This window comes from Antedon mediterranea, chromosome 1, assembly GCF_964355755.1.
Source record: "Antedon mediterranea chromosome 1, ecAntMedi1.1, whole genome shotgun sequence".
NCBI lineage: Eukaryota > Metazoa > Echinodermata > Crinoidea > Comatulida > Antedonidae > Antedon > Antedon mediterranea.
The window spans coordinates 33,098,518-33,125,032 of record NC_092670.1 but is presented as its reverse complement, the minus strand read 5'-3'; the positions used below and the strand labels follow the sequence as shown (position 1 = coordinate 33,125,032).

The following is a 26,515-nucleotide window of genomic DNA, read 5'->3' as shown; positions in this document are numbered from 1 at the left end:
AATACAACGATGTGAGGTAATATGATAGTAGCTTTTAAAACATGATACAAAATAATATTATTCTATAGTACATTTGATATAACAATATCAGATGTCATGACACGTCTAATTTTATCCTTGGCATTTCGTTAGTTTATTCTCGTATTGATTATTTAGTGCACAAAAAAATTCCAATCAGTGGAATAAGTTCAGTGATATTTTTGCTTGTATATACACCGATTATAGTATTTGGTGTCAAAATGATACCAAAAAAACGTATTTTACTGTCAATTTTAGTTGGTACATACTACGTCATTGGTGATGCTGGTGAGTTTGAAAATATTTCTACTTTAGTATAGCAGTATTTTTTTTTGTACCATAATTATTACCCGGAAGTATCGTTGCTAGCCAACCAAGAAGTGCGTTCGATAAACTATATAAATCTGTATTTCTATCAAACTATGTATCTTAGCTTGATTTTTAAAAACTTAAAATGGAGTTGAAGAATACGTAAATTATTAAAAACAAATATTTAGTGCTCTTTTGAAATGTTAGTTTCTTTTTATTGAAAGTTATTATGTTTTAAAATGACTATTCAATAAGCCTATTCAAAACCATCGGTGTCAGGAAGGTTTAACGCTTTTTTGGTTGGCTAGCAACCACGCAGCGCTACCTATCGTCTACACATCGATGTCAGCACCGCAGTACTCTATATCCAACATTTTACATACTCAAAATTAACTAGTCGTAAGATAAGTTCGGATGTTGTTACAGAACCATGACTTAAACCCATGGCTCTGTTATTCAAAACATGTTAACCAAGACCAATAAACATTGAAATTGATTGATTGAAATTTATATTTATACTGGGTAACCTCTTCAGCAGTCAAAGACTGGTCTCCCAGAGGGCCCAGTTGGTGATCAGTGGCTGTGATGTACTAATACACCTGGGTAACCCCCTACTTGTCTCGAAAGATGTACTAGGTTCTTTAAAGTGCACACGAGCTAGACGTGTACACTGGACCTACGGTTTATAGTCCTTATCCGAGAAGACTCGTTATACCACCAGAACCATGGAGTGAGTGAGCCTCGAACCCCTGCCGATGTTATGGCTACGTAATTACGGTTCCACTGTCTTAACCGCTCGGTCATTCACTCATCGTACATTTGCGTGCTAATTGTAGTGATTAGTTACACGTGTATATGTATGATTTAATATAACCTGACGCTAATTGTCTCTTTGGCGGCAGTCAGTACAATAGAAGGCAGTGTGTAACGTTGTTTTAAATAACTAGCAGTTCGGTCTACTACAATGACGATTGATGTCGACGTGTAATCCATGTTTCTGTCTGTTATCACGCCAAAATTGATCCGGCCAAAATCGGTCCGGCCGGATCAGTTTTTGCCGCCAAAACTGGTCCGGCCGGATCGATTTTGGCGTTGAACAGCCGCTAAAACCGGTCCGGCTAGGCCAAAACTGGTCCGGCCTTTAAAATCGCTTATTTATTCTTTAAAATGTGTTAAGAAGCCTGCAAACAGTTCAAATGGTTAAAGTAAACTAAGCTTAAAGTAAATATACTAAATATTACCGTACAAACGAAAAGAAATTATCGAAACACTAATTAAAGAGACTCTAATCGGATTTTGGGATATTCTATTGTTCAGTTTGTTTAAAACTAATAGCGCCCTCTAGTAACGCAATGAAATTTATAATAATATCCTTCCATAACACAATCTTTTACTTTTCGCTTAAATGTATTGAATGTATTTTTATAACCTAGTGTTTATATACTTTTTAATGTAATAATATTTTATAAATGGTTGCATTTGATTTTGTATTAAGATAAGTCTATATTTATTTTATTTTGTTGCACATCTCTTGAGAATTGTGCCTCTGTTATATAAAGAGAAACAATAACATTATTATTATTATTAGTAATTTTATATTATGTCTAAGAAGATCTTAGATATTATGTACAAACTGAATACGTCTTGGGCGTATTTAATAATGATTAATAATAAAATATAGAACGTTAATTATTATTAGTATAATTATTTTAGGTTGTTGTCATTACTGCTATCAGTATTTTTTTTTTCCTTTGTAAGAAATTATACCTGCCTTATTTTTTCCCAGTCCACATTTTGGGACACAAGTGGCCACCAAGTGCCTCTTATTATTAATAGTATAAAACAACAACGATAATAACAATCGATATGGGTAGCAATACTAAGATCAAAAATCGACAAACGACACCACAGTGGAACGACCGGTTCCCACATTCAAGAATTTGGCTATACGACGAATGATGAACACGAGTTTCGTAATAGTCTTAGCGAAAAAATAAATTAAACGTGAACACACTATCGTCACTAATCACATTGGAACCGTAACAAAATCGGCAACTTGTAATTTTGGAGGGAATATTTTTTATTTCAATCTTTGTTTTGAATGGCTTTTATCTTTGTGAACGTTGACATAATGGCATAATTATTCGGAATTATGGAAGCCGTGAAACAGATGATATGTCGCAGGAAACGACCGATTTATAACCAAAATTTGCAGAACGCTGATGCCTATATCGTTCGTTCTTTTTACTTCTTGTCAAATCATAATTTGAATATATTCTGCCAAATTTGGCCCGGGAAATATTTTAAGAGCTGGAATTAGTTTCCAGATCGACGCATAGTGCGCCTTAAGAACAAACTTGCGTGTCATCACAAGTGGGAACCGACGTGTTCAACACCGAGTATACTGTATATAAAATGTATTTTTTTGCATTATCATGTAGATTATAGGCCTACTGTACTTTTCTACACGAAATAGATGGCGCACAGAGTGTCTTGGCGAAACTTAACTATATTAACGACACAATCTAGCTATTTTTAAATGCGAAATAATTTTGAAAAAACCTAAAGTTTTAGGAGGGACATTTGTTGATGCATTGAGGATGTATTTTCCCCTGAAAAATGGTAATGTTCCATAATAGTTATTCACTTTGACCAAAAATGGATCAAAACAATTTTGTTTTCCTGAAAAAAACGTACCAACAGCCAATGGGCTTTTGGTTTAATATAACCGTTTGTTTTTTATTTTTATAAATATAAGTGAAAACATTTTTTTTTCTTTTTTTTTGGCGGAAAGGAAGGCTCAGTAGTCCTCATAAATTAAAAAAACAATAAAAGTATTCTTTTATATCGTGCTCGTCTAAATTCGTGTCAAATTCATTTACTATCGTATCGGCTGAAACCATGAGTATTTCTGAAATCTAAATTTTGTAATATGTATGCAGACAAAGAATAACTAAAATTTAAATCCTCACTTTGAAGAATAAATAGGTGATCATTTTATAATTTTACTGACATTTCATTTTAAAACAGATGCATGCAGTTACGTTAAAATACGATCGCGCAAAACGTTGATGTGTCATCCTATGAGCTGATGCATAGGCTACGCTTATTATAGTGCTGAGTTGTGTATGTTTCATATACAATATACAGTATTTACTATATACAATGTAGCATAGGTGAAATTACGAAACACACATCATTGGTATGACGACGTTATCATAATCAAACACGAAGATGACAAATTCAAAATCGATTAAAATGGAATATTCAACAAACAATATTATATGAGAACCCTCTTTTTTAAACCCTTCAGTGCAAATTCTAAACCGATCGGTGATATACTGAAAATGTATTAATTTGGAACGATAACATTCATTTATTCATTCATTTTATTGTTCCACATAAGATATGACAAGACAAGACAAAGAAAACAATTTTAAAAACCTGGTTAATTATTTGTTTATGTGTGGAAACTCAATAAGCCAAATACATCACATTGTACATGGTAACGTAAATTGCTTTCTAAAAAAAACGAACAAAAAAGCCATTCAGATTTGATTGAATATAAATAGAAGGAAAAGTAAGAAATAAATTCCATAGTAACAAACTTATTAACTATCTAAAGAATAGATGGATTAAGAACTGTTTGTATTTTTTTTAAAACGAAAGTAATGTTCGTGATAATCTAATGTTTAAAGTTAAATTATTCGATAAAAATGGTCAGTTAAAAATGAAAGAATTTTTCCTGAGGGCTATAGTGTACTTTTCATAAATAAAATGTTTCCGGGTAGATGACCTCGTCTTATAAGGATGACGCTAACTAAACACTGTAAACAACGAGTTAAAATGAGAAAGGAGTTTTGGTTATTAATAACATGAAACATAAATACAAGAGTTTGCAGTTTGTTAATATCAAATATGTTTAAAGTGTTTACCTGATGGAATAATTGCCTTGTATGGGATCTTGGGGTTTCTCCAGTGCCAATCCTTAGAGCCTTCTTTTGAAGCTTAAAGAGACAGTGAATTTTGGATGTTGATGGAATAGTCCAAGGATCAGTCTGCAAAATGTTGTTAGAAATTGAAGCCCAAGCAATATTACAGTAGGTTAAGTATGGTAAAATGAGAGTGTTGTAAAGCAAAAATAAAATATTGTATGGAAGAATATATTTTAATTTACTTAAAACACCAACATTTTTAGACACTGTTTTATTAGTAATCGCAATGTGTGTTTGCCAGTTCAATTTTGAATCAATTTGAATTTGAACCCAAACAAATTTTAAATTGTTTCCTTTTTATATTGGGTTTCCATCGGTTATAATTTCAAAAGGAAAAGTATTGTTACGGCTGTTCTTTTGTGTAAAGTAGATGAAGTTAGTTTTAGATGTGTAGGCCTAAACCTAAAGAAACTATCAAGCTCAGAATTAACATTAACAAGAGTGTTTAAATTTTTGTGAGAAAAGAAAATATTGTTATCATCTGCGAATAAGATAAATTGGAAAATGAGGAAATATGTGAGAATATATAATCAAACCTTATTTAATCAAAATATATAAATACAACAATGAATGAAAAGTCCTTTTTTTACTACGCTACTACGATTTTTACAATGGAATAATGGAAGATTCCGAACCGAAACGCCGATTTATCCCTTGCACATTTTGAATCACTCCGTTTCGATAATTTCTTTTCGATTTCACGGTAATATTTAGGATATTTACTCTAAGCATAGTTTACATTAACCATTTGGACTTTTTCCAGGCTTCTTATGACATTTTTAAGGATAAATAAGCGATTTTGAAGGCCAGACCAGTTTTGGCCTAGCCGGACCTGTTTTAGCGGTTGTTTCAACGCCAAAATTGATCGGGCCGGATCAGTTTTGGCCCCGGACCAAATTTCGCGTTACAGGCCTACCTACTAGTTATTAGCTTTTGTCGCGTTTGAAGCTTTTGGGACAAATACAACACAGTGTTTTATGGTTTTTAAGTATACATGGACATCTTATATAGGAATGGACAACATCTATTTTGTTGTCAAAATAACTGTTAGGTCTACACAGCTGTACACAGGATTAAAATTGGGTGCAAATTTGTATATTATAAAGGGAACGCAACTGATACAAAGTCTGGGAGATTTTAGCAAAAAAAATTTATACTGCAAAAAATGTTAACGTTCAAGTCAAATAAATTCATAAATCATCGGAGTATTGTAAAATCAGTATATACAATTAAAATGTCAGAAATTAAAAAAAAAACAAAATAAAGTATTGAAAATACCAGTTAGGCCTACGGCATTTATTAGAGGATGAGCGTCCAAAGCGAGCTCACCTTCTATTAATATCTTATTCTTATTAATCCGCCTAATAATACGCATTTTTATTGAATTGAATTAGGTCTACAGTAGACTGTAAGCAAATTTATTTGTTCGCAATAATAGTACGAATATTATTTTATTTGTAGGGTGTCCAACTGGATGGCACTATAGCTCTCAATTTTTAAAATGCTACTATCTCACATCTCCTGGTACGTGGAATTCCGGGAGAGATGTATGCTATAGTCTTAGTGGGAATTTGGTTGAAATTTCAAGTAAAAGCGAAGACATGTGGATACTTAACCAATTGATTATAGGAAATTCACTAAACGAAGCTTGGATTGGATACAATGATTTAAATAAAGAAGGACAATTTGAGTGGTTGTCAGGAAGCAAATCAAAGTATACAAGTAGGCCTATTGTTATGTATATGTATCATGTTCATTATATTATTATATCCACGTAATGGAGTTACTGTCACAACCGTCCTAGCCCAAATGCGCCTCGTTGTATTTTAAGCACGGCGATACATGACGATGATGGTGATGGTGAGTTTGGTAAACTTTGTCAATGTTATGACGTCATACTTCACTCGTACTTGACAAGCGACAGGCAAAATGTCATTGAACTCTCTCAAAGTGCCGGATCATGTTGTGCCACAATTGTCTGTCTATTTCCATGTTCAACAACTTAACGACAACATGTTCAATAATAATTATTATTATTAACAACTCTACTTCTTTGGTATTCTCACCTCTATTCCGAATCCATTCAGCTATACTAGCCAACCAAGTGACTCTTTTTCTTCCCTGCTCCTTCTTCCTTCTGTCTGTCCAGTTAATGCCAAGTCCTCAACACTTGTCCCATGAACTTCATCTGTCTAATCCCAATATCCTTCAGTAGCTTTCTGCACACTCCATCCAGCTCTTATCAACACATCTTCATTACTAACGCTATCTGTCCATGGAATTCTCAACAATCTCCTTAGAAACCATATCTCACAGCTTTCCAATCTTTTTCTGAGGTCAGTTGCTATTGACCAGGCTTCACTTCCATACATCAGCACAGTTCTTCAAGATATTTTCTATTTCTCGAAATGCGGATTTTGCAAGGACTATCCTTCTTTTTATCTCCGCTACACACCTGGCATCATCTGTTATTTTGTTCCCAATATAGTAAAAAGATGACACCTGCTGAATTTTGTCTCCTGCTCTAAGGTTACATGTTGGACTCTCCTTTTTTGACACTACTAAACGGCGCTACTGCAGTTTTGCACCACACTGTTATATCTTCGATTTCTCACCTAAACTTTCTTTTTTCACACTCACAACATAATAGTATGTAACATGTCTATACGGTTCGATCACTTACGAAGTAATTTGTTTTAAATAACAATACTTTTCAAGACATTTTTAACGATACTCTGAACTCGTTGTCACACTGCGAATGTTCGTCATCTGGTATTGAACAATTGATTGCCAGAATGTATGCTTCATTTTCCAAAAATGTACAAAAATGTAGAAGCTACAGAGGGTAGTGTTATAAAATCCGATTACACATGTGTATTTACTTTTGAAAGGCAAGAAATGTTTTCAGATGGTGTAGTAAGGTTAAATTAATATTTCATTAATATTATTATTCATATTATTAGGGCCTATTAAAGAAAATTAATATTTCACAAAAAGGAAAACAAATCATTTTCTATTTTTTAATACAGTGAGATAACAATACAGTATTTGCTATGATGATGACGATCTTAGATATGTGTTTTACATAATGAAATTAAAATATATGGTTTATGATTTTTAAAATTGTGAATTAAAAAAAAAAAAAAATGTTATATGTACGGACTCATATCGTCGCCGTGTTGATACAGCAGGTTCTAGTATAAAACCAAACTCTGTAGTTTAAAAATAAAAAATAAAATGAAAAGATACATTGGTTTCTGGCAATTTTCTGATTCTAAAATGGCCACAGTTTGATCAAAGTATTTCCGGAAAAGGAGCTGTTTTTAAAGGTATTTTTTATTGTAATAAATGTAATTTAACGGTGGCTAAATCATGGGAACATGTTACATGATGGCCCCAAATTGTATGATGTGGGTGTGAGAAATAATTTAGGTGAGAAGTCGAAGATATAACTGTGTGGTGCGAGACTGCAGTAGCGCCCTACTAAACACTCTGTCTTGCTACAATTTATAGACAGACCCATCTTATTGTAACCTGTGATCATAATTAGTGATAGTATAACAGTAGTCAATAAACAATCTTGACATCCAGCTCTTTAAACGTACTCCTTTATTGGGTTATTATAAACCTTACATCGCCATGATGTATCTCACCTCTTCAACCCACGAGGTTCTTTCTATGAACGCCCTATATAGCGTGACCTTAACTTCTCTAAATATCTTACACGAGGGAGAATATTATTGAAATGGCTATTGTGATTATTACTCTGTAGATTATGATCACTCACTACAAGAAAAGACAACACAAAACATGTGTTGCATAAATGACATACATGACATATAAACAATGTAGTATACGAGGTGCGTACAGTACATAACATGAAACAATGTAGTGTACGAATGGTGTACAGTACATACACAAAACAATTTAGTATACGAATGGCGTACAGTAAATAACATGAAACAATGTAGTGTACGAATGGCGTACAGTACATAACATGAAATCATGTAGTGTACGAATGGCGTACAGTACATACACTAAACAATGTAGTATACAAATGGCGTACAGTACATACACAAAACAATGTAGTATACGAATGGCGTACAGTGAATAACATGAAACAATGTAGTGTACGAATGGCGTACAGTACATACACAAAACAATGTAGTGTACGAATGGCGTACAGTACATACACAAAACAATGTAGTGTACGAATGGCGTACAGTAAATAACATGAAACAATGTAGTGTACGAATGGCGTACAGTACATACACAAAACAATGTAGTGTACGAATGGCGTACAGTAAATAACATGAAACAATGTAGTGTACGAATGGCGTACAGTACATACACAAAACAATGTAGTATACGAATGGCGTACAGTACATACACAAAACAATGTAGTGTACGAATGGCGTACAGTACATACACAAAACAATGTAGTGTACGAATGGCGTACAGTAAATAACATGAAACAATGTAGTGTACGAATGGCGTACAGTACATACACAAAACAATGTAGTGTACGAATGGCGTACAGTACATACACAAAACAATGTAGTGTACGAATGGCGTACAGTACATAACATGAAACAATGTAGTGTACGAATGGCGTACAGTACATACACTAAACAATGTAGTATACGAATGGCATACAGTACATAACATGAAACAATGTAGTATACGAATGGCATACAGTACATAACATGAAACAATGTAGTGCATGAATGGCGTACAATACATAACATGAAACAATGTAGTGTACGAATGGCGTACAGTACATAACATGAAACAATGTAGTATACGAATGGCATACAGTACATAACATGAAACAATATAGTATACGAATGGCGTACAGTACATAACATGAAACAATGTAGTGTACGAATGGCGTACAGTACATAACATGAAACAATGTAGTATACGAATGGCATACAGTACATAACATGAAACAATGTAGTATACGAATGGCGTACAGTACATACAAACCACAAACATTTACATAATGCATACAAAACATATCAAAATCATCTCAGAGCAGCTACAGTTCTTACTTTTTAAGATATTATTGGCATATGAAAAATTACTACACAATGTGAATTAGGTGATCTCAAATACTAACTAAATATTTAACTTTTACATTCCTTTTTTTTAAACATAATTGAAAAGCAATTAACTTTAAACAATAAACAATTAACGTTTATCTTAAAATCTGTGTACAACCAAATTCTGTTCATATCTAATGAAAATGCATTGACTTGGCATGCTTATGTTATACTGTAACAACAATTTTATAGAAAGTATTTATCAGTTCTATAATAATAAAAAGTTCATTCTTGTAAGAATCTGGAAGGTCGATTCACACTTCTGCCAGATCTCGTAGACTTTAACGGGATGTTGTTGGTTTTATCAGGAAGTTATCTGATGATGTTTCAGCTTTCTCCGATGGTTGAATATATGGTTTCAAACGGTTGTAGTGGACTTGTCTGGGATATTTACCACTACTGTCTTGCAATTTGTACACTAAACTTTTTCACCTCTACAACTGCGTATGGTCCTTTCCATCTCACAGGATCATCAAGCCAAACTTTCTCTCCAATTTTGTGAGGTTGAGACTGTTTTCGATCATAAAATGACTTCTGCTTATTTTTTTGAATGGCTACTTTTTCAGTCACAAAATCGGAAGCTTTATGGTTGCGATTAAGTAAGTCCGCAACATACTCTTGAGTAGTTTGGTTAGGTGATGGATTTGTTTCGTACAAAACGTTGCATGCCAATATTGGTTCTCTTCCATGGACTAAATAAAACGGACTATATCCTGTAGTTTCGTGCACTATCGCATTGTACTGTATTCGATCTGCCTGAGTAAATTGTCCCGATCGTGACCTTCTGTATAACTGCTTTGCCAATTGATCCTTCATGGTTCTGTTAAATCTTTCGATCATGCCATCAGGCTGGGGTGGTATGGTGTGGTTTTTGTTTTTGTGATACCAAAGTACTTGCAATTTTTTTATATTAAATTCGATTCAAATTGAGCACCTTGGTCGGTGTGGATAGAAGCTGGTACTCCATGCCGTTTAATAAAATCATCGCATAAACATTTAACAACAGTGGTTTCAGTCTGGTTGGGAATTGAAAATAATACCAAATATTTAGTGTAATAATCACCAATTACTAATATGTATCGGTTGCCATTGTGAAACAAAAATGAAAATATAAAAAAAAGAAATACAACCCTTTACTTCCGTGAACAAACGAGTCAATGTAGAAATGAAACTGCCGGACGATTGAGCGTGTTAATGACCGGTGTGACGGGCGAATACAAGTACGAAGCATATACCGATGTCGATGACAGCAGGAGGGTAAAAAGACATTTTAATTCGACTGCTTTTTCCGTTAGAAGTTAAAAAACGTCTTGGTCTGCGGCACCAGTGTAACCTGTGATCGTAATTAGACAAATTTCGCACGAACCTTTTTACAATTAATTAAAAAACATTTTTTCCAATGGACACGTATTACATAAAATATTTAATAAGAACAATGTTAAAGTAAGCTATAGTTGTATGACATGTGTAAAAAATGTAATTAGCAAGCATAACCACAATGTACTGAACCCCCACACAGAACGAGAAAGTGCGTGCAATTGCCGCAACAAACCCGAATGCCCCCTAAATGGTTCATGCCTCGCATCTGAAATTGTCTACTCCGCCAACTTCATAACCAATAACGAAACTAAAACATATATTGGTATGACGGGTGGGCAGTTTAAAACTAGGTTTAACAATCACAAGGAATCTTTCAAAAAAGAAACGTACAGTAAAGAATCAGAGCTCTCTAGTACGTATGGTCTTTGAAAAGTGATGACGTAATGTTTACAATTAAATGGAAAGTAATTAAATATTCCTCCACTAAGAACGCGGCTTATGGGCGTTGCTGTAGTCTTTGTTTAGATGAAAAGCTATGTAATCTAAATGCAAACAAAACAAATTTGTTAAACAAGAGGTCTGAACTGATTTCAAAATGTTGTCATAACAAGAAAATTTACATACCACCTGACTAAAGCCTTATAACACCTCGAGATACGGTATTGTTCAGTCTATCTGAAGATCGTTTAACGTGAAACACCGTGTAATAGACGCCCGTGTTCTATCTAATTCATAAATATATATATAAAATATATATATAAATCCAAAGGCAAATTACTGAAAAAAAATGACAATGCTGTGGGTATCAGTGGCTTGATCTCAATGGAGATTCAAAAATAAAAAGCGAAAAGCTAAATCAAAACGATAAAGTAAACAGCCAGAAAAGTTAGCAGAGCTTTCGGGCAACACTAGCCCTTCATCAGTGCAAGTGAAGGAATTTGGATAACATCATAGTATAAAAGCTGGTAAGTGCTGCGTGGATGGACAGGAATAAAAGAAATATAACAAAGGGAGCCAGGGTGGAGTCTGAATAAGAGTGGAAAACAAAGAAGGTAGCTTGGTAGAGATATAAAGAATTTTGGAATGAGACTAAAAAACAGCTTAAATGGTGGTTAATATTGAAACTTAAATTTTGGTAGTCAATGGAATAATTTTACCGATCTGGGAGTATGTTCCTAATGTTAAGTCCAAAAGGTTTTGTGGTTTTAAGTAGTAATTCCCAGTGGTTTTCTTTGTCTTTGCGAGTTTTGTCGCTCCATTTGACATCGTGGTCTATTGCAATAACTCTGAAATTTGCAATCGAGTGACCAGCTGAATTAAAATGTTTGGCTACAGGTTGATCAAGCTTTAATGTTTTGATAGGTGATCTATGTTGTGTCATTCTCATACGGAGAGTGTTTTTTTGTTTTTCCGACGTACTGTTTGCCACAAATATTACAGTATATGGGATAAATGACGTTTTTGGTTAGACAATTAATTGATTGTCTTATCCGAAAAATGCGGCCAGTTTGGTTACTCTCAAATTTTTCAGTAGAATCAACCAATGAACAAATTTTGCAAGATTTGCCGCAAAGGTGACTGCCCAAATTTTGGCTGTCATGAGAGTTAATTTCACTCTTAAATTTGGATCCGACTAATATATCACGAAGGTTGGAAGGTCTACGAAATGCAATAATGGGTGGTTCCGGAAAAACAGTCCTGAGACGTTCTGTGGACTGTAGAATGGGCATATGTTTCTCAATAATAGCCCGTAATGGAGGCAACCTATGGTGGTAGGTTGTGACCAATGGCACTCTGGTCGATTTTTTTTGCTGACGTGGTTTGTACGTCAGTGTTTGACATCGAGGAATATCTTTTGCTTTCTTTATAGCAGTTTCGATGTATTCCTTCTTGTAATTTCTATTCCGGAGATGTCCGGTTAGTTCTTCGGTACCATTCTGAAAATCTAAATCTGAAGAACAGATACGTCTGATACGTAATGCTTGACTGTACGGTATGTTTTTAGTACAGTGTTGGGGGTGACAACAGCTAGGGAGCAGGTACATATTTTTATCCGTGGGTTTACGGAATAGGTCAGTTTTGAGTGTACCATTTTCTATGGTCACTATAGTGTCCAAAAAATCAACGCTACTATATAAAATATATATATATATATATATACGTTAAGTCTGGAAAAGAAGTAAAAACTACAGTTTGGTCTCTACAGGCTTGTTTCGTGAGTCGTGCAACTCATGCATCAGGAGACTATAATGAGAACAATCAATTACAAAGTTGCTTATAAGCACATTTACTTGTAGAATTAGCATTTAGGGGTGATATGTTTTGGAAGGTCAGCTGTTATGTAACAATGCTTTCTTTCTGTGCCGGCAGGCGGACACAAGTTCGTTGCGTTTGTTTAATGTCAATAATTTAGGGTGGCGGATGATAAATAATTTCTCTTTGAGGCAGAGGTTTCATTTTTTGTTTGCGCTACTGTATGCTTTAGCAGATGCCAAAATGCCCCATGAGATTGAATAGTCTGTGTTGTTGTCCTTGAGTGTCCAAATATGTTTACTGAGTTCGGTTGAGTTTCTAGAACGTGTATGACGGAATGATGAGGTGTGATTTCTGTATCGTGTTTTAAAATCATTTTCAGTGAGTCCGATATAAGTTTCCGAGGTGGATTTTCTTTGCGTGTAACTGTGGTTTGGTATATTACAGATGATTGTAGGCAATTTCCGTTTAGCGGGCATGTGTTTTTCTGTCGGCAGTTGCATGTTTTGATTTCTTGCGTGTTTTCCATGGATGTTGTTTCGGGCTGGTTGAGTATTCTCTTGTTGTGACTGTCTATTATCTGTTTCATATTGTTCATACAACTGTAGCTAATCTCTAGGGATAGGAATTTCTGTCCAATGTTTGTGCTGACGTTTTTGCTGAACGGTGGGTTGTACCACAGAATGTCGTTTCGTTATCTGTTTTTTCGTCTTGTCTGGGTTACCGGCTCGTATTTTAGTGTGTACTGGTATCCACTGTCATTGAGAGTTTTCTGGTATACAGGGGCGGCTTGGTTGAATGAATTCTTGTCGGATGACAAGGACGAGAGTCGTTTGTTTATTCCGGCGGGTATATTCTTTAGGATGGTCGGTGGGTGGTTACTTTGTTGATGGATATACTGTAACGTGGCGTTTGGTTTGGTGTAGGGCTGGTATGTGTTCCTCGATAGGTTTAGTTTGACGTCTAAGAAGTTAATGACTTGTTTGTTTGCTTCTATGGTAATGCGTAGGCTGTTATCTTTGAATATTTGGCATATGTCTTTTTTAATGTTTTCTGTGCTTTTAGGTGTGGTGTCTGTGACGGCAAGGCCGTCATCTCTGTAAAGTCCTATGTTGATTCCTAGTTTCTGTTGTAATTGGTGTAACAGGAAGCTTCCAACAAGTTCACACGTTTCTGCGCCATCATAACTACCCATAGTCACATCGAATGCTGTGAGGCCTTTCTTTTGCCATGGTTGCTGTTTGTGTGATAATATTGATTTTTTGGTATGTACAATGATGTCTCTTTCGTCGTTGGTAATATCATCGTATCTATTAGCAAAGTCTAGTGCTTTGTTCAGCAGGTCATTGCTGATAGAGGGGTAAAATTCTACGATGTCGAAGCATATAAAGTTGTGTTGTTGTTTCTTGTCGATGCTCTTAAACCATTCGATGACCGATGAGGTATTTTTCCATTTGTTGGTGCAAAGTTTTGATGTAATTTTGCTGTTAATACGATCGAGTATAGTTTTGCTTATCTTGCCTATCTCGGATTTGGTCAGGTATATTAATCGGCACCACCACATCATCCAAGCAAACATTTGGCTCAAGTCTACCAAAAACCCACCACCGATCGAAGAACTATACAAATTCGAAGATGACATACTCCATCTGATACAATCGACAACATTAAAAAACGTAGACAACCCTCTACTCAACAAGTTAAAAACCAACTCCAAGAAAATTGAAAACGAGCCCGAACTTTTAATTGCAGCCGACAAAACCACAAATTTCTACAAACTAGACCCACCGACGTATGACAACCTCCTAGAAGAAAACATCACCAAATCATACAAGAAAGCAGAACCTGAACTCGTACAAACGATTCATAGAAAAAACAAAAGGATTGCAACAAAATTGAACATCGCCGACAGAGTGGATACAACTGCAAATAAAGATGCTTTCATAACCCTTAAAGACCACAAACCGAACTTCACTAACAAACCGACTTGCCGATTAATAAACCCGACCAAATCCGAGATAGGCAAGATAACCAAAACTATACTCGATCATATTAACAGCAAAATTACAACAAAACTTCGCACCAACCAATGGAAATATACCTCATCGGTCATCGAATGGTTTAAGAGCATCGACAAGAAACAACAACACAACTTTATATGCTTCGAAACCGTAGAATTTTACCCCTCTATCCGCAATGACCTGCTGAACAAAGCACTATACTTTGCTAATAGATACGATGATATTACCAACGACAAAAGAGAAATCATCGTACATACCAGAAAATCAATATTATCACACAAACAGCAACCATGGCAAAAGAAAGGCCCCACAGCATTCGATGTGACTATGGGTAGTTATGATGGCGCAGAAACGTGTGAACTTGTTGGAAGCTTCCTGTTACACCAATTACAACAGACTAGATGGCACGCTCGCTTCGCTCGCGTACCATCTAGGTCGTGCCCACAGATGGTTCTCGAATACACAGTATTTCCAGCGAGAAAAAAAATGGAGATTTCAAATGTACGTACCGCAGGACTATAATACATTGTCGTTTACAGAAACGAATAAATATACACAATTATTTATGTAGTCAACCAAAATTAGCACCCTGGGAATTACTTCCGAGAGAGAAACAAAATGAGTCAAATTTTTTTATTTGGACTCATTTAAACAAACCCAATTTGTGTTTTGTATGTAACATTAAGAGTTGAGGGATGGGGGAAGAAGATAGGTACAAAGAGGAAACATTTTAAAATATATTCTTATCCACTCAGTAACGAAATATTGTTTTAAATGTGTTATAGGCCTATAAATAATATACCACTAAATACAGTAAAACATTTACGATTTAATACGGTACTTTGTTAAAACTCTCACTGTCATAGTCGATTGAAATAGTAAAGTACATGTAACGATACACCACTACGACGTTTATATATTTTTAAATTATTAATTAATACAAACGTTGAGAAGCAACTGTCAGTAATAACGTTAATTTATTTGTATATTATATGTTTATAATCTAACAGTAGGGCCTACCCACACTCACAGTAATAAAGTTTATTTGTATATATTTTTATATTACATCTAACAGTACCAACACTCACAGTAAGAAATTTGCGATTCAAATTGCGATCAAAAGTGGTTAATACCTTAACAGTATTGTACAGCATTGCAATACTATTTATGTTTATTCTCCAAGGGGGCCCATAAATCTAAATCTATACCTCTATGGTTAAACCAAATAATTTGGAATGTTTATTTGTATATTATATGTTTATAATCTAACAGTAGGGCCTACCCACACTCACAGTAATAAAGTTTATTTGTATATATTTTTATATTACATCTAACAGTACCAACACTCACAGTAAGAAATTTGCGATTCAAATTGCGATCAAAAGTAGTTAATACCTTAACAGTATTGTACAGCATTGCAATACTATTTATGTTTATTCTCCAAGGGGGTCCATAAATCTAAACCTCTATGGTTAAACCAAATAATTTGGAATGTTCCATTCATCACAAATCAATACATTTGTAAAAACGTATATTAAATGTATCAAAATAGTATTTTTTAAAGAAAATCGGCCTGTCTTCAACATTATGATGCTGTACTCGAACTGTTCAACCGGTTTTCAGCTATTAAAAACAATTATCGTAGGAGGAGATAGGAAAATGCGAAGCCTCCTCGCATTTTTGTGGCGGGTATTTTTCAAGATGAACATCCATTAGACAGTGTATACCACGATCGGAAAACACCCCTATTTGGGGCAAATCGTTGAACCTAAATTCGTTTTAATCGTCAATAACTAATTATCTAACTTAATTTAATTAGTAAACAGGGTTACATCAGGTGGTTAAAATCAGTACCGAAAGTACGAACCAACTTTATATACCATCGAGTAAAAATTCTAGAAGTAAGGCGCGATTTACCGAATTTTGCCCTTACGTAAATTTATATATAGAAACTAGGAATCAACATAGGACTTTACAGAGATGACGGCCTTGCCGTCACAAACACCACACCTAAAAGCACAGAAAACATTAAAAAAGACATATGCCAAATATTCAAAGATAACGGCCTACGCATTACCATAGAAGCAAACAAACAAGTCATTAACTTCTTAGACGTCAAACTAAACCTATCGAGGAACACATACCAGCCCTACACCAATCCAAACGCCACGTTACAGTATATCCATCAACAAAGTAACCACCCACCGACCATCCTAAAAAATATACCCGCCGGAATAAACAAACGACTCTCGTCCTTGTCATCCGACAAGAATTCATTCAACCAAGCCGCCCCTGTATACCAGAAAACTCTCAACGACAGTGGATACCAGTACACACTAAAATACGAGCCGGTAACCCAGACAAGACAAAAAAACAGACAATGAAACGACATTCTGTGGTACAACCCACCGTTCAGCAAAAAAGTCAGCACAAACATTGGACAGAAATTCCTATCCCTAGTAGACAAACATTTTCCAAAAGATAACAAACTAAGAAAAATATTCAACCGAAACACCATCAAGATTAGCTACAGTTGTATGAACAATATGAAACAGATAATAGACAGTCACAACAAGAGAATACTCAACCAGCCCGAAACAACATCCATGGAAAACACGCAAGAAATCAAAACATGCAACTGCCGACAGAAAAACACATGCTCGCTAAACGGAAATTGCCTACAATCATCTGTAATATACCAAGCCACAGTTACACGCAAAGACAAATCTACCTCGGAAACTTCTATCGGACTCACTGAAAATGATTTTAAAACACGATACAGAAATCACACCTCATCATTCCGTCATACACGTTCTAGAAACTCAACCGAACTCAGTAAACATATTTGGACACTCAAGGACAACAACACAGACTATTCAATCTCATGGCGCATCTTGGAATCTGCTAAAGCATACAGTAGCGCAAACAAAAAATGCAACCTCTGCCTCAAAGAGAAATTATTTATCATCCGCCACCCTGAATTATCGACATTAAACAAACGCAACGAACTCGTGTCCGCCTGCCGGCACAGAAAGCATTGTTACATAACAGCTGACCTTCCAAAACATATCACCTGTAAATGCTAATTCTACAAGTAAATGTGCTTATAAGCAACGTTGTAATTGATTGTTCTCATTATAGTCTCCTGATGAGTGAGTTGCACGACTCACGAAACAAGCCTGTAGAGACCAAACTGTAGTTTTTACTTCTTTTCCAGACTTAACGTATATTTTAGCTCTACTTTACCGTATTGAGCACTTTTTAGACGGTTACATTGAACCGAATATATATATATATATATATATATATATATATATATATATATTCATTTTTGGAAATGACCATTACCTTCAAATTCATGGCACAGCAATGGGCACACAAATGGCGCCATCTTTTGCAAATTTATTTATGGGACAATTTGAGGCCAATTTTCTGTCCCTCCAACCAAATAAACCACTTGTTTGGTTTAGATACATTGACGACATCTTCATGATCTGGACCCATGGTGAAGATAATTTGGAATCTTTTCTTCTCAATATTAATTCAGGCCACCCCACTATCAAATTTACAGCTACCAAATCCACTAGTAGCGTTGATTTTTTGGACACTATAGTGACCATAGAAAATGGTACACTCAAAACTGACCTATTCCGTAAACCCACGGATAAAAATATGTACCTGCTCCCTAGCAGTTGTCACCCCCGACACTGTACTAAAAACATACCGTACAGTCAAGCATTACGTATCAGACCTATCTGTTCTTCAGATTTAGATTTTCAGAATCGTACCGAAGAACTAACTGGACATCTCCGGAAGAGAAATTACAAGAAGGAATACATCGAAACTGCTATAAAACAAGCAAAAGATATTCCTCGATGTCAAACACTGACGTACAAACCACGTCACCCAAAACATTCGACCAGAGTGCCATTGGTCACAACCTACCACCCTAGGTTGCCTCCATTACGGGCTATTATTGAGAAGAAACATATGCCCATTATACAGTCCACAGAACGTCTCAGGACTGTTTTTTGGGAACCATCCATTATTGCATTTCGTAGACCTCCCAACCTTCGTGATATATTAGTCCGATCCAAATTTAAGAGTGAAATTAACTCTTATGATAGCCAAAATTTGAGCAGTCACTTTTGCGGCAAATCTTGCAAAACTTGTTCATTGGTTGATTCTACTGAAAAATTTGAGAGTAACCAAACTGGCCGCATTTTTCGGATAAGACAATCAATTAATTGTCTAACCAAAAACGTCATTTATCTCATAAACTGTAATATTTGTGGCAAACAGTACGTCGGAGAAACAAAAAACACTCTCCGTATGAGAATGACACAACATAGATCAGCTATCAAAAAATTAAAGCTTGATCAACATGTAGCCGAACATTTTATTTCAGCTGGTCACCCGATTGCAAATTTCAGAGTTATTGCAATAGACCACGATGTCAAATGGAGCGACAAAACTCGCAAATACAAAGAAAACCACTGGGAATTACTACTTAAAACCACAAAACTTTTTGGAATTTACATTAGGAACATACTCCCAGATCGGTAAAATTATTCCATTGACTACCAAAATTTAAGTTTCAATATTAACCACCATTTAAGCTGTTTTTTAGTCTCATTCCAAAATTGTTTATATCTCTACCAAGCTACCTTCTTTTTTTCTACTCTTCAGATTCAGACTCCACCTTGGCTCCCTTTGTTATATTTCTTTTATTCCTGTCCACCCAGGCAGCACTTGCCAGCTTTATACTATGACGTTATCCAAATTCCTTCACTTGCACTGATGAAGGGCTAGTGTTGCCCGAAAGCTCTGCTAGCTTTTCTGACTGTTTACTTTATCGTTTTGATTTAGCTTTTCGCTTTTTATTGTTGTATCTCCATTGAGATCCAGCCACTGATACCCACAGCATTGTCATTTGTTTCAGTAATTTGCCTTTGGATTTGTGTATATATATATATATATATATAATCAATGATATGTTCCGAATATGAGCACTGTTTCTATAATTTACAGTATGATTTATATATATATATATATATATATATATATATATATATATATATATATATATATATATATATATATATATATATATATATATAAATCAATGATGTTGCGTAGCACTGTGTAAATTATATATAAATCATACTGTAAATTATAGAAACAGTGCTCATATTCGGAACATGATCTCATAATCGCGTCGAGCATAGCTCATTGGCGAAAGTTCCGTATTTTTTAGTTGTATGAAAAAATGTCTCTGGCGGGATTCGAACCTGCAACCTCTCGCTTACAGGGCGAGTATCATACCACTAGACCACAGAGCCATGTATGGTATTATCACAGATTTTCACCCACCAGATACGTTCTCTCATACAACAAACGTTCTCTCATACAAAGAACGTATCTGGTGGGTGAAAATCTGTGATAATACCATACATGGCTCTGTGGTCTAGTGGTATGATACTCGCCCTGTAAGCGAGAGGTTGCAGGTTCGAATCCCGCCAGAGACATTTTTTCATACAACTAAAAAATACGGAACTTTCGCCAATGAGCTATGCTCGACGCGATTATGAGATCATGTTCCGAATATGAGCACTGTTTCTATAATTTACAGTATGATTTATATATAATTTACACAGTGCTACGCAACATCATTGATTTACATATACAAAATATTATTTAAAAAACCGTTGCGAATTAAAGTTGGAATTTATTCTGACTTGTTAAGCCTCCACTGATTGTGAGAGCGTTTGTTGTATGAGAGAACGTATCTGGTGGGTGAAAATCTGTGATAATACCATACATGGCTCTGTGGTCTAGTGGTATGATACTCGCCCTGTAAGCGAGAGGTTGCAGGTTCGAATCCCGCCAGAGACATTTTTTCATACAACTAAAAAATACGGAACTTTCGCCAATGAGCTATGCTCGACGCGATTATGAGATCATGTTCCGAATATGAGCACTGTTTCTATAATTTAAAGTATGATTTATATATATATATATATATATATATATATATATATATATATATATAATTTGAAACGATAAAGATGAGGAAATCTGTGAGAATGAGAAAAAGTCGCCCCAACCGAGACTCGAACTCGGACCGCCTGCTTGATATGCAGATGTCCTAACCATTAGACCACTGGGGCTTTCATGGTATTGTTCGAACTCGATTGGATAGCGACTCTTTAACATTCTCCGCGTGGTACGGCAGAACAGCACTAGTCCTCAGTTGTACGCACGCGCACCAGAGATCAAATTGATACGCCCTCATCTTACAGTATTCATGAAAGCCCCAGTGGTCTAATGGTTAGGACATCTGCATATCAAGCAGGCGGTCCGAGTTCGAGTCTCGGTTGGGGCGACTTGTTCTCATTCTCACAGATTTCCTCATCTTTATCGTTTCAAATTAATTAATTAAATTTCAGTATATCACCGTGCGGTTTAGAATTAATGTTCTGTGCCTGATTTGTTTATATATATAAAAGTATCTCTTCTGAGATCCCGCCTCGTGAATAAAAATACTGTAAGATGAGGGCGTATCAATTTGATCTCTGGTGCGCGTGCGTACAACTGAGGACTAGTGCTGTTCCGCCGTACCACGCCGAGAATGTTAAAGAGTCGCTATCCAATCGAGTTCGAACAATACCATGAAAGCCCCAGTGGTCTAATGGTTAGGACATCTGCATATCAAGCAGGCGGTCCGAGTTCGAGTCTCGGTTGGGGCGACTTTTTCTCATTCTCACAGATTTCCTCATCTTTATCGTTTCAAATTAATTAATTAAATTTTAGTATATCACCGGGCGGTTTAGAATTAATGTTCTGTGCCTGATTTGTTTATATATATAAAAGTATCTCTTCTGAGATCCCGCCTCGTGAATAAAAATACTGTAAGATGAGGGCGTATCAATTTGATCTCTGGTGCGCGTGCGTACAACTGATGACTAGTGCTGTTCCGCCGTACCACGCCGAGAATGTTAAAGAGTCGCTATCCAATCGAGTTCGAACAATACCATGAAAGCCCCAGTGGTCTAATGGTTAGGACATCTGCATATCAAGCAGGCGGTCCGAGTTCGAGTCTCGGTTGGGGCGACTTTTTCTCGTTCTCACAGATTTCCTCATCTTTATCGTTTCAAATTAATTAATTAAATTTCAGTATATCACCGGGCGGTTTAGAATTAATGTTCTGTGCCTGATTTGTTTATATATATATATATATATATATATATATAACATTATGGAGGGTACTTTGGATAACTTTACCAAATTACGTCGGCTGTCCGAAAAACGTGTCAGGTATCGTCACCATTTATTCCTGTCCACCCAGGCAGCATTTGCCAGCTTTATACTATGACGTTACCCAAATTCCTTCACTTGCACTGATCATGGATTAAAGAATAGAAGGATATGCATCGACGGTGACATCAAACGATTTTACAACGCGCTTGCCTATACTAAAACACTGCTGCCAATCAAACAAACACGCTCATTGAACTCCGTGTCTCCGCTGCGATTCAACTGTTACATTTTTTTAGACCAAAACGTAACCATGTAGAAATTGTATGCGCAGTCTGAATATTCTATTGACATGTCTGCGTCGATGATTAATTGACAACAAAAATATATTGCTGAATAATTCTGTTTTAGTTTCATCACAATCGGACTACAAAAAGTTCACTTTCTTACGACTGGTAATTTAAAGTAGTTGGTAATATTAATAAAATATGCAATTTTTATATTTGAATTATCATTATTAGCCTGCCATCTTCTGTCATTAAAAATTGCGTTAATCTATAGAATATTAAATTATGCATTTGACCATGTATGTTGTTATCGTGGCCGGTGTTCACCCATACAACAATCGTGTTTTTAATATATGGCTAAGCAGTGGTTTCTTCATAAATCTCCTTATTTATCGATGTGATTATATTTAAATTGTAGTGCCTGGTGATTGGCTAGTGATTATGTCATCCACATCACATCCAATCACCGGGTCTAATTGAATGAAAACAGCGATCCCTGATCCGGGATTGGCTGGCTATGTATAGTTGCGATTCGTTACCTATCGGTCGTTTTGAAAAGTACACGCAGGGCAAACTTAATCACGAACAAACGAAGTACCTATTATTATTCACACAAGAAGTAAGACAACGGTGAGTATATAGCTCATGATTACACGTTGTATCTACTACACTTAATATTAGCCTAGGCCTACCTAGGCAGTATCAATGTCGGCAAATCATATGGTTTACTAGTAAGCCTAGAAGGCCTAGGCCTAGTATCCTTGCTGATTTTGTAATTGTACATGTAGGCTGAGACAACAAATAGTTATTTAGGGCTACTACAGGTCATAAAATGCTACTTTAATGTCATAAAAACATTAGCGTAGGCCTAGATCAATCGCGGCAGAAACCTATACTAATTACATTTATAGCATCTACAATTCCTCATCAGAAAGGTAACAGGTTATAACTAAATACGTCGTCGTATAAATTGTTCGTCGCCATTGTTGCTAGCGCTAAAACATCATGCCACCAAAGAACGCGTGAAAGAAGCGTAGCCAACAAGGTTAAATGTCGTTGCACATGTGCAGTAAACAATATATTAGGCACGCGGACGTTTCGTTGTTACCATGCGGTTAATTAAACTAATAACATTGTGGGCGGTCCGCGGTCTGTCGGCGAGAGTCAAGGAACCTTGATCTCACGTCGATGCATATCCTTTTATTCTTTAATCCATGCACTGATGAAGGGCTGTGTTGCCCGAAAGCTCTGCTAACTTTTCTGGCTGCTTACTTTATCGGTTTTATTTAGCTTTTCGCTTTTTATTTTCGTATCTCCATTGAGATCCAGCCACTGATACCCACAGCATTGTCATTTTTTCCAGTAATTTGCCTTTGGATTTATATATATTTTCTACTGTTTGTATCAATTTTGATCTGAATTTGCTGTAATTATGGAGGTTATTTTGGATAACTTTACCAAATTACGTCGCCTGTCCGAGAAACGTGTCGGGTATCGTCACCATTTAATCCTGTCCACCCAGGCAGCACTTGGCAGCTTTATACTATGACGTTATCCAAATTCCTTCACTTGCACTGATGAAGGGCTAGTGTTGCCCGAAAGCTCTGCTAACTTTTCTGGCTGTTTTCTTTATCGTTTTGATTTAGCTTTTTGCTTTTTATTTTTGTATCTCCATTGAGATCCAGCCACTGATACCCACAGCATTTTCATTTTTTTCAGGAATTTGCCTTTGGATTTATATATATATATATATATATATATATATATATATATGTTCTTTGCCTGATTTGTTTATATTGTTTATGCGGTATATTTCTACCGCATACTCTAAAACCCTTCTCATTCGATAAAGTAGTTAACTATTGAGGCTCACTCCTCTTCCAATACTTGTGTAGTCATTGCACTCTCCATCTACCCTCATGCATGCAGTCTGATTTTAGTACAAATTTTGCAACAATCGAAGATCCTTTCCATGTAGGTCAAGCTTGCTAAGTTCTTGATAGCTGATGCAGCTCATTCCTTACTTCGTCAAATGCCTTGGTGTAGTCTATGAAACACATGTATACATCTTTATGAATGTCCACTGCCCTTTCAGTTATCATATCATTAAACAAGTTCTTAAATTTGGCAGTATGCATGCTCATAATTATGAAGATGACGTTTTAGGGTATCAGTCGTCCATAGTCGACGTGGAAATCTAAAAGTCCTTGATGACGATGATGATGATGATGATGATGATGATGATGATGATGATGATGATGATGATGATGATGATGATGAATTCCGAAGTGGAATTCCGAGAAAGATGTATGCTATAATTTTAGTGGGAATTTGGTTGAATTTTCAAGTGAAAGTGAAGACTTGTGGATACTACTTAACCAATTGATTATCCGGAATTTACTAAACAAAGCTTGGATTGGATACAATGATTTAAAAAGAGGACAATTTGAGTGGTTGTCAGGAAGCAATTCAAACTATACAAGTAGGCCTATGGTTTTATTTCTTGTACATATTAAATCCCCGTAATGGAGTTACTTTCACAACCGTCCTGGCCCAAATGCGCCTCCTTGTATTTTAAGCACGGTGATACATGATGATGATGGTGATAGTGAGTTTGATAAACTTGTTCAGTGTTATGAAATCATATTTCACTCGTAGTTTGTGAGCGAACGGCAAAATGCCATTGAACAAGTTCTTAAATTTGGCAGAATGCATGCGCATAATTATGAAAATATAAAAGTTCCTGATGATGATGATGATAATGACGACGACGAAGCTGGTGACGGCGAAAATGTTGCTTAGTTTGTTTTATAGTTATTGATCATTTAGATTGGAAATCCAATGAACCTAGCAATTCGGACAACAACGAAGATTGCGTGGCTTCGGTTCGAAATAGACAAAGTTGGAATGATTACAACTGTGAACATCATTTTGTAGCTATATGTGAAATATGTAAGTATGGAAGACATATGTTAGTGTCAATAAGGGAGCTGTAGTTTCACAGTAATTTAATATCTATTTTAGTGAAGCACTATCGTCACTGAGACATCTTATTTTCCATGGATATCGAAACTCCTGTTTTGACATGTCCGTCTAACAATTTGATAGTATTAACTTTTTTCAATAAACCCACGGCCACCGTTGACTATTCAGCCGATATTATTGCAACTGACAAACAAAGAACCATTGAAAATCTCACCGAATCTAGTAGATGTATTTCCTTTTTATGTTCAAATGTTAGGGATGCGTGTAACAACACAAGGCGCTGTAATTTTGTAATAATAGTTGAATGTAAGTAACATAGACGTATACAATGTGTATGCCTATACAATTATAAGCTTGTGCAGTTAACGCTAGGTCTACTACGGGTGCCATTCGAGACACTACAAACAAACTCTAGTCTGCTTTTACAAACCACAGTTTGTCTCCCTTAAAAGACAATGATGGTTTCTAAATGGAAAAAAAATGGTTTGTAGAAGAAAAACTATGGCATTTTTTTTAATCGAAGACAAACCATTGTTTTTAAAAGACAAACCATGGTTTAGAAGTGAATGCACATTATTTTTTTATGTATAAATCTTATTGATAGATCTAAAGCCTACCATCTAAAAACTGACCTCGAAATAATCTTCATCACTCGATAAGATAACGTTTACTCACGCCTAGCATTTTATTTTATTAATGGTAGCCAAGACATATATACAAAAAGAATCCAAGTGTCAGATATCAACTGTTACAAGCAGATTCACTGAAATGAAACTTTCGATCCACGATCCATCAAAGAACCAGCAGGATCTTTAACACAAAAAGTGAGTTTACATATCTATGCTTTTTGTATTAATATATTTTTGAAACGTTTTACCTGACAATTTCTAGGAGAGTCATTTCAACATAGTTTGTTAGTTTGGATTATTTGAATAATTACTGATAAAAATTGTATTATATAATTG

The 26,515-nt window shown here is 35.6% G+C and overlaps 1 protein-coding gene and 7 non-coding genes across 8 annotated transcripts; 5 read left to right on the top strand and 3 right to left on the bottom strand.

Annotated features, from left to right (window-relative positions):
- Window positions 1–9,823: 9,823 nt before the first annotated feature.
- Window positions 9,824–10,243, bottom strand: LOC140044303 (uncharacterized). Its single transcript, XM_072088784.1, has one exon. The coding sequence runs from the start codon at window positions 10,241–10,243 to the stop codon at window positions 9,824–9,826; it is 420 nt and encodes a 139-aa protein (XP_071944885.1).
- A 10,048-nt stretch (window positions 10,244–20,291) lies between these two features.
- On the bottom strand, window positions 20,292–20,363 carry Trnat-ugu (transfer RNA threonine (anticodon UGU)). The gene has a single exon. It is a non-coding gene; the product is annotated as a tRNA-Thr (tRNA).
- Window positions 20,364–20,477: 114 nt separating this feature from the next.
- Trnat-ugu (transfer RNA threonine (anticodon UGU)) lies at window positions 20,478–20,549 on the top strand. Its single transcript has one exon. It is a non-coding gene; the product is annotated as a tRNA-Thr (tRNA).
- Window positions 20,550–20,844: 295 nt separating this feature from the next.
- Trnat-ugu (transfer RNA threonine (anticodon UGU)) lies at window positions 20,845–20,916 on the top strand. The gene has a single exon. It is a non-coding gene; the product is annotated as a tRNA-Thr (tRNA).
- Window positions 20,917–21,119: 203 nt separating this feature from the next.
- On the bottom strand, window positions 21,120–21,191 carry Trnad-auc (transfer RNA aspartic acid (anticodon AUC)). The gene has a single exon. It is a non-coding gene; the product is annotated as a tRNA-Asp (tRNA).
- Window positions 21,192–21,334: 143 nt separating this feature from the next.
- On the top strand, window positions 21,335–21,406 carry Trnad-auc (transfer RNA aspartic acid (anticodon AUC)). Its single transcript has one exon. It is a non-coding gene; the product is annotated as a tRNA-Asp (tRNA).
- Window positions 21,407–21,698: 292 nt separating this feature from the next.
- On the top strand, window positions 21,699–21,770 carry Trnad-auc (transfer RNA aspartic acid (anticodon AUC)). The gene has a single exon. It is a non-coding gene; the product is annotated as a tRNA-Asp (tRNA).
- A 292-nt stretch (window positions 21,771–22,062) lies between these two features.
- Trnad-auc (transfer RNA aspartic acid (anticodon AUC)) lies at window positions 22,063–22,134 on the top strand. Its single transcript has one exon. It is a non-coding gene; the product is annotated as a tRNA-Asp (tRNA).
- Window positions 22,135–26,515: the final 4,381 nt, after the last annotated feature.

What these genes read in the sequence shown, in the direction of transcription:
- LOC140044303 (XM_072088784.1), bottom strand. Translation starts at nt 10,243, where the DNA reads ATGAAGGATCAATTGGCAAAGCAGTTATACAGAAGGTCACGATCGGGA.